Source organism: Olea europaea, chromosome 1, assembly GCF_002742605.1.
Source record: "Olea europaea var. sylvestris chromosome 1, O_europaea_v1, whole genome shotgun sequence".
In the NCBI taxonomy this organism is placed as follows: domain Eukaryota; kingdom Viridiplantae; phylum Streptophyta; class Magnoliopsida; order Lamiales; family Oleaceae; genus Olea; species Olea europaea.
The window spans coordinates 743,896-753,656 of NC_036237.1; the positions used below are offsets into that span (position 1 = coordinate 743,896).

General features: G+C 38.8%; 1 protein-coding gene across 1 annotated transcript in view; it reads left to right on the forward strand.

Moving 5' to 3' along the window:
* The window catches only part of LOC111400812, a 3,125-nt gene extending 1,726 nt beyond the window's left edge, over positions 1-1,399 (forward strand). The window contains exons 3-4 of the mRNA XM_023028264.1: positions 640-926; positions 1,327-1,399. Coding sequence (XP_022884032.1) covers positions 640-926; positions 1,327-1,399 — 360 coding nt within the window. The remainder of the gene's footprint in view (positions 1-639; positions 927-1,326) is intronic.
* Positions 1,400-9,761: the final 8,362 nt, after the last annotated feature.

The following is a 9,761-nucleotide window of genomic DNA, read 5'->3' on the forward strand; positions in this document are numbered from 1 at the left end:
CCAAATTTGTATAGGAGAGGGGCGGACCAGATCATTAGGAGATGTGTGCCTGAGGATGAAATGAAACCGATCCTCTCGCGAGTACATGCTTCGGCTTATGGAGGGCACTTTGGCCCCACTAAAACAGCAGCAAAGGTACTCCAATGTGGTTTCTTTTGGCCTACATTGTTCAAGGATTGCCACAGTTTCTGTAGGTCATGCGATAAGTGTCAAAGAACTGGTAACATATCAGCGCGTCACGAGATGCCACTTAACAACATTTTGGAAGTGGAAATATTTGATGTCTGGGGGGTTGATTTTATGGGTCCGTTTCCATCCTCTTACAACAATCGGTACATCCTGGTCGCGGTGGATTATGTTTCAAAATGGGTAGAAGCTAAAGCACTGCCTACTAATGACGCAAGGGTGGTGGTCGACTTCATAAAGAAACACACATTTAATCGATATGGATCACCTAGGGCAATTATAAGTGATGGTGGAACGCACTTCCATAATCGGTTGTTCCAAGCAGTTTTGCATAAGTACGGAGTACAACATCGAATTGCCACTCCTTATCACCCTCAGACTAGTGGACAAGTGGAAACATCAAACAGACAATTGAAAAGAATTTTGGAGGTCACTGTGAATGCATCTCGCAAGGATTGGTCAAAAAAATTGGACGATGCTTTATGGGCATATCGCACAGCGTACAAGACGCCTATAGGAATGTCCCCATACCGACTAGTCTTTGGGAAAGCATGCCACCTACCAGTGGAATTTGAGCACAGAGCGTATTGGGCATTGAAGCAGTTAAACATGAACCTCGATAAGGCTGGAGAAACAAGAATACTACAGCTAAATGAGTTGGAGGAATTCAGAAGAGAGGCATATGAGAATGCATCCATCTACAAGGAAAGGACAAAGCAGTGGCACGACAAGAACATCAGGCAATGAATTTTTCGAGTAGGGGATCAAATGCTATTATACAATTCCCGACTTAAACTTTTCCCAGGAAAATTGAAGTCTCGATGGTCCGGCCCTTTTACGGTCTCTCAGGTGTTTCCCTATGGGACAGTTGAATTACACCATCCAACTAAAGGAAATTTCAAAGTAAATGGTCAACGCATCAAGCATTATGTGGAAGATTTTCCCACCGGTAAAGAGAGTCTTGATCTAGCTGTTCCCGAATAACTGCGGCACTACGTCCAGCTAATGACTTAAAAGAAGCGCTTCTTGGGAGGCAACCCAAGCTCTATTCTTTATTTGATTATTGGTTTATGCTTTGATTTTGTTTTCTTCCTTTAATAATTTATACTATCGTAGTAACTCTTTCTCTTGCTTTTGTAGGAGAATCCATGAAGGTTACACATCGCGAAATTTGAGCTCTACAATGAAACTGAATGAGTGTGAAAAAGGGTGAGGTAAAAAAAAAAAAAAATTACAAAATGAAGGCAGAAACTCAGCGCCTAGGCGCTGAGTTTGCAGCGCCCAGGCGCTGGTTCTGCCAATTTTGGCAGAAACGCAGCGCCCATGCGCTGCGCCTATGCGAGGCGCTGCGTTTGCAGCGCCCAGGCGCTGCGTCTGCCCGAAACGACAGAAACGCAGCGCCTAGGCGCTGCGAACATGACCATTCCCTCCCCTCATTTTTTTTATTTTTTTTTCTTTCTTTCTTGTCTATTTCTTATACCCTAAGCCCCCATCCCTCATAAGATTTTCCCCAACTCTCTTTCCCTCTCATCTCTCCCCTCTCATCTTTTCCCCCTAACCTTTACCTTTACTTTTTTTTTCTTCTCCCCTCAACCCCTCCAAGGTAAACTCTTCCCCTCTCTTTCTTTTTTTTAGTTTTGTTTTTGGTTAATTTATATTATCACCTCACCTCACCCACATCACATTTTTTTTTTCAAATCCAAAATTTTTTTTTTTCGCCCCCCTATCACTCCCCCTTGTTGTTTTTCCACATCTCTTTGTTGATAAGTGTGCATTCATCCATCTCAATTTGTTTCCACAACAACATTCCAGGTATGGCTTTTGTATTTGCTCCTCTTACATTATAGTTGTTGCGTTTATGTGCCTATTTTTGTTAATTATGTTATGAGGAGGTCTTGCCTTATCGTAATGTCAAGAACTTTGTGTGTTGTGTGAATATTGTGGCATGAGCTACTCCCAACTTTTAGGCAATTTTTTGGTGAGAAATTGGTGCATTCAATGTGTTTGATGAATTGTCCAGGTGAACTTAGTTGGGTAGAAGGAGCTATTTTGGCTATTGTGCTATTTGAATTATGTGGGAATTGCCATGTAGATGATTATGAGTTGACAATTGGGTTTAGAGTACATCACTTGCACGTTCGACCATAATTTCCTCGTATGGCTAGATTTTTGGCGTTGCCTTATTGTCCTTTATTACTGTTTGTTGCTCATGGTTTGCTGTTTTTACCTTTGTACAGGTCCAATGCCGCCTAAAAAGAGAACTAAAGCCACAGCCTCCTCTTCTAGCTCATTTGACAGGAGCAAATTCATTAGTGCCGAGGCCGCTGAACGTTATAATAGCTTGGTGGTACACAAGACCTGTATTCCTGAACGTGGTTTTGACAATTATATGACAGAGCAAATAGGTCGGCGGAATTGGGAGGTGTTTGCTCGGCAGCCACGACCGGCACTAATTCCGGTTGTTAGAGAGTTCTACGCCAATGCGAAGGAGCATCGTGATTTTCGAGTGTTTGTGCAGGGTAAATGGATACCATTTGATAGAACCTCCATCAACAGGTTTTATCATTTACAGGATATTGAAAATGACGAGTACTCTAGACTTCGTGACGAGGGTGTTGATCCTGATGAGGTTATTCAAGCCTTAACTACAACGGGCACAACATGGAAACGTTCGGAGACTGATGTAATTAACTTTCCTGCTTCTGGTATGACTTCGGGTTGTAAGGCTTGGCACCACTTCATTTCTGGTAAACTTATTCCCAGTAGCAACTTAAGTGAAGTAACAAAGGAACGGGCAACCCTCAATTATGCCATTCAGTGCCGCCTATCCATAGATGTTGGTAAAGTTATTCACAACAACATCCTACATACTTTGAGAGGATTGACTACCGGTGGTCTCGGGCACCCTTCATTGATCTATGAGCTTTGCTTAGCGGGTGGTGTCGTCACATACCCGACTGAGGAGGTTGTGCACCCCAAACCGGCTATCACACGAGCGCGTACTTGGAAGTTCTTACGCCACTCCGAATCCACCAGTGCTCCACCCCCTCCTCGGAGCGACCAGCCGCCCCGTTCACGCCGACAGACACCAGCTAGTGATCCCACTTCTATCCTTGCCGCTCAGCTTCATGATATGCAATTGCAAATGAATTTGATGCAAAACACCTTGTGCGAGCAATTCCATTATCAGCATGAGTTTAATGCGGCTTTGGCTTCGATGTACCCTGATCGAACATTTCCTCAGCCACCTCTCCTACCTGATCACGCTGCAAATCCTATTCCAAATACCCAAGACGACGATGTCGAGGACGACGATTAGTCGTCGTCCGTCAGGTACGTCCCCTCCCCATTTTGTTTCTATTTCACATTGAGGACAATGTTTTCGTTAAGTTTGGGGGAGTGTGAATAATTTTGCTTACATTGTTGATTTCCTCGAATGCTTTGTGTGATTTGCTTGTTTGAAAAAAAAAACAAAAAAACAAAAAATAAATAAATAAATAAATAAATAATTCGTTTCTTTTTGCATGCTTGTGTGTGTTAGATAACCTTGCCGGTATTGATATGTGTAATTGAGAACATGCGTTGATTTATGAATTGTGGACGAGTTATGTGTTTGAGTTAGATTTTTGCTTATTCATGTGAAATGGAAATCAATTTTTGCACGTGAGTTGATTGTAGCGTTGTACATGAGGAGGTTGATTCACGCTTATAGGTTGAATTAGAGAACTTAGATGCTAAACCCAAACAACCATTAAATATCACAATACCCTTAACCAAATTTAGGATGTTTGGATGATTGCACTGTTGTAGGAAAACTTGAAGATAAATGTGGATTTCGTGTGTGTTAATGTTTGTGTGGACTGTCTGAGACTAATAGGATGAAAATTGGGTGAAAACCTTAAGTTAGAGGTCGATTTTCTAGGATAGGTGTTTAATAAGGGGCATTGCACTAAAAAATAAGTTGGATGTCGGTTTGTTTGTATAAGTGTGTGAAAGAGGCATTGCACCGATCAAGGCATATACATTTGAAATTTAAAAACTTCTCTTTGAATTCTTCATGCCTTGAGTAATTAAGCCTGCAAGGGTATCTTAAAATCTGATGCCCTAAAATCATCTGATTCAGGAGTCATCGACCTAAAACTCGCTACAAGGGTCATTTAGAAAGCTTAAGGGAGAGACGTCCGCACAAAGAGTGATTAAAGAATAAAGATATATATGAAAAAAAAGAAGAAGTTGATTAAGCCCCGAACACTTGTTTTAGAGGATTAGACCTTTGATAAGGGGTAGGTAACTTGGTTGATTCCTAGAGGTTGAAGCAGTCAAAAATAAAGAGAATCCTCATTTGTTGACATGTGGAACTACAATCAGTAAAATCTAACCAAATTTGAGTGGTGTAAGAAACTAGTATTGAAAATTTAACCTTAGGTTACACCCTTGGAAAAAGAAAAGAAAATAAGTTTGGGGGTGTGTGAATCCCATGAGCAAGGTAAGGAAAAATTTGACTTCTAAGGTTGGGAATTGGGTCAACTTATTATTGTACAGCGTTGCACTTGACTCTCCACACACACACCCGTTTTGCATTGAATAAGTGAGAATTTAACTTTTGCATTATAGCTTTGAAGTGGTTCATGGAATCAAAGTTATGTTTTTAATTCTAAGACATGAAGGCAAGTTATCTAGCGAAATGTATTTTTAGTGATTTCGTTTGTCTTGATTGTGCTTGTGTGTCCGTTAATTATTCTTATGTGCTTTAGTGTTTGCTCGAGGACTAGCAAATGGTTAAGTTTGGGGGTATTTGATGAGTTTGTTTCACTCATGGTTTTCGCACATTTTTAGCTTGATTAAATAGTAGATTTTATGAATGTAGAACGTTTTTGATGTGTTTGTTAGTGTTGTTTTGAAGATAAGGAGAAGCAATGAGAAAAGAAGTATTAAAGTGGATGAAGAGGCCAAAAACACGGAATTGGGGCAGAAACTTCCATTATTATAAGTAGTTAAATTTCATGTTAGGGCGAACAATGTAATCTTTTGGAACCCTTTATTTCATGCAATTGAGATTCTAGTCCTTTTTTATTTCCTGTGTTGATTTTAATATTGTTCTTAATACATTTAATTACTTGATCACTAATTAGATGATTTGTGAACATTGATTGCGTAGAGATGCGGATTATTTGTTTAGACCACATGTTAAAATCCGGTAAATTGATATAATGTGTAGAGATACTTATATTGATTACTGCGGTCGTGTGTGAATTCTTAGAACCAATGTTTCGTTTAATTAAATTTAATTTGTATAGAGATATGGAATTAAACTAATTAAGTAGGCTCAATGAGAACTCGAGAGGGGTAAGTTGAATACAATAGAAGAATTCGACCGAACACTACCTTAGATTTTATGAATCTTGATTTATGAAGTAAAGGTGACCAATAGGTGAAATTGTTCCGCCCTAACGTCCATTTATTGTTTGAATTCTCAATCACTTTTCATTCAATCTAATCACATTTTTAAGTCTTTAGAATAAAAATCACATTTAATCATTGTTTTTTATTTACATTCGTCAAATAATAGTTAAAGAAAGATTAAATTAAGTGCTACAAAATAGTCCTCGTGGGATCGATAACCGGACTCTTAGGTCCACTATTACTTGTTACGGATCGTACACTTGCGAAACAAAATTTTACAACAAAAATAAAGGGAAATGGACTTCGAAAAAACTCTATACATCAGCCTGGAGATAACCCTTGTTTTTTGCCCTTGTTTGTGTAGTGAAATTCTTCACAGAATTCCTTCAGAACACATACAGGATTGATTTTTTTTAGTATTTTATTCACGTGGGGTCCATTCACGTGAGTATTCAGATGAGATCTGCTACAGAATTCGTTCAAAACACACACAGGGTTGATTTTTTTTCAATATTTTATTCACATAGAGTCCATTCACGTGAGTATTCTGGATGGGTTATGTGGAAACCCTTTTCCCATACACATGGACTAATTCAAAATAATTTTTCACAGTTAGTGTTTGGACATTGATCCCCAAAAATGATAAAATATACACTATAAAAGAGTGAGGCTATTTAACTCCAATCTACATGATTAGGGATGGCAAAAAACCTCTTTCAACCCGATACTCGTAAGGTCCTACTCCGAATGGGACGGGTAATACTCGCCTAATCGGGTACATGGGATGAGTATGGAGCGAGGGTCATTGCTCCAAAGCGGGTATGAGACGGATACGAGAAATATAGTCCATGCCCCATTTAATATTAATTTCAAATTTAAGTTTTTATCAAATAAAAATGATAGATTTATCATCTTTTTTAAAGAGAACATAAGTTTCTAACAAATTGGTAAAAAAAGTAATGCTAATTACTAACTAAGGATGTAAAAAATAAAAGCAAAAAATAAAAAAATAAATGGGGCAGGAGACTTGCCCCACTCATCCCGTTTTAACCGGGTATGAGTATAAGGTAAAATAACAAAAACACCCGACGGGATAGGGGTGGAAATGACTGACTCGTCCCATACTTTCCCGTTGTCATCCCTATAGGTGACTCTATTATGGTGTTAAATTATAAGTACAATTAAATTAATCATTTGATTTCATCCTTCATTTACCATATCACATTAACGTCATATAGATAGAAGTTAGAAAAAATTATCCAAACCCTACATATAAAGTATACAATTCAAAAGTAACATAAAGTTATTTTAAATTCATAAATCAGGTGATAATTAAAATTGCTTAAATTAATTAATATATACTTATTAAATTACAATAATCTTTCTAATTTCTCTCCAAAAGATGATGTCCCTCTGCAAGAACTCATTCTATCTCTACAGCAACTCTCTCTCTCTCTCTCTCTCTCTCTAACATACAAAACATCATCTCCTCTCTACAACTTCCAGTTGTCGTCGTCGGTGATGTAACTGTCGGAAAACACCCATTTGCTTCTGTACATAGTACATATACGTGTATCTCTATGTATTGTTGTCTTTGCGTGTGTTGAATAATTTTTAGTATCACAAATTACGTGGAGTGGGTATTGGAATTTTAATGTCATGGAAGTAATTGGTGACTCATTTGCTATTTTAGGTAAGAGTTGATTACAAGTATATGTATTTGAAAAATTCTCAACTAGTGAATTATTTGCCATTTCTATAAGAATCTTTGTTGCAGAATCATTATTAATATTTTTATTTTGGGGAATCAGTAGATATGGTATTTTTTTTTTAATGTGTATGTGTGCATATCTGTGCATGAAAATGATGTCGATATGTGTGTGTTTCACGCGGGTAGTCGCTAACAATTAAAAAGGAATCAAACGATTGTGTAAGGAACAGACCTCTTGAGATAAAGTCCCAAAAATGGGTCTTTTTCTCTATGTCTTCTCTTCCTTTTATATTCCTTTGATGATTTTTTCGTGATAATCCGCTTGGAAACTGCTTGATCGCTGTATAATTACTCACTTTCTTTATGGTAGCTAACTTGTCGTGGAACTACCGTCCCTAACTGCTGCTATTACTCTTTGTCATTCAACCACCTTCAATTGAGCTCCTTGAATCGTGGAATGTGATAAGATCACTCAATAATTGCTTCAATAACTGCTATTCTGGATAACCATAATGTTTTATGCTTGCTGAGACCCTGGGCGATTCGAAGATTTGGGCGAGAACGGGGTCATCTCTCTGGGCAACCGTAAGGTATTATATTCGTTCAGATTTTGAGCGTCTTGCAAACTTGGGCGATGATGTTACCGTGTTCGTGGGCTTCCACCGCATTCATCAATAATCATGTTTGAACCTTTATCCTGGATTCCCTAACTGGGCTTCACTCTTTGGGCTATTTGATTTGGACTGCACTTTTAGTGTATCAACAATTACCCCCCAATATGGTAGAATTAATACTAATTATTAATCTTTGCCATATTTATTTTGTATTTTTCAGCAATATTTGAAATTCTCAAGAATTCCAATCATTATTTCCTTCTACAGTCTGAAAAGGTGCAACGTTACAAACCCTTATAAACCAAAAGGACACGCCATTTCATCGCACCACTAAACCACGTCTCTATATTTCGCGCTTCTTCCTCGCTATTTTACTGTTCATCTTCTTGCTTCTCTACTACGTTTCTCTGGCAAACCTTATCAAAACTGTACTTTGTTTCCAATGGCGACTTCACAAACTCAATCTGATGATTCTTTTAGTTTTGAAGATTTCCAGAAAATCCTTACTAGGCCATATGTAAATCCAAACTTCCTTGCACAAGCTAGTGCTGGCCTCAATGAATTCTATTCGAGTCCATCGTTTAATAATGCCGAAGCCGTCGGACAAGTGGCGGTGGGCTACCTGTTCCCTTGCACTCAAGGTCCTCCGTTCTTGAACTCTCTGCCATTGAGGCCGATTCGCGAAAAAGGTATTCGCACTTGGCTCAAAGCTGATGTTATTTTTCGTATATGGCGTGCACGTCTTGTGAGTCATGGCCCCACCAAGGCGATTTTTGATCGTGCTAGGATTTCAGATTTATTAAAAATTTCTCTTCAACCCCCGATTTTTGACCAAGTGCTTTTTCCTATTGCTTTGAGTTTTTGGTTTTCTGAGTATAACACCTTCATTTTCCCTTTTGATCCTATGTCTATTACTTTAAGGGATGTTGGAGCCCTAGTAAATCTTCCACCTCTGGGCGATACCATTTTTCCTGGTATCTTGATTTCCAGTGTTGCCCCGAAATTTGACAAGAAACTTACTGAGTCCTATTCAAGCCTGCAAAGCTTTTATAATCACTCAAGCGCTGAACCTTCTCATGCTGAGCAGTTGGTCTTTCTTCAAATTTGGCTCTGTAAATATATTATTTGCGTGCCAAGTATGAAACCTTCCATGAGCTACTTACCCATAGCGCATGAATTGACACGTGGTAGGCCTTTGAATTTATGTTCCTTCTTTTTAGCCGCTCTTTATAGAGGTATGGCTTCCCTCCAGTTTCAACTGAAGAATGGTGCATCTCCCACTGGCAGTGGCACCTTTTGGTTCACTCAACTGTGGTTGAGAGCATATTTTCCTCCACTTGGTACTCCATCCATTTCCAGTCGTTCTGCTAGCTGTTATGGGCTAGCCATTGATCCACTGACCCCTGTAAATATATCCAGTAGGGACATTTTTCATTCTTTTATACCTTAAATTCAATTCCTTCCTTTTTTTTTCTTTTCCTGCTCATTTGACTCCAAATTATGTCCAACCTCCATCCACCTTAGACAGTAAGAGTGCTTCTCTGCTTGTTTGGGTTCAATTTTTGATTGGAAGAGAATTGTTCCACGATATCTTAACTGGAACCATGACAAAGCTGGGGTTGAAATATATGCTCCCTAATTTTTTGCTCGCCAACTTCGTTTTGGTCAAACTTGGCCTGTTCCTCCCTGTTACTCCAAAAATTTGACAGACCGTTTTCACACTATTAATAAGGCAGATGCACGAGTTATAGATGCTCGCAACATTCTTTTGACGAGCAAATTTTCATTAGTCCCTTTCAATTCTAGCTGTGCCGTCCATCCCCTTTTTGAACAGCTTTGGCCATCAG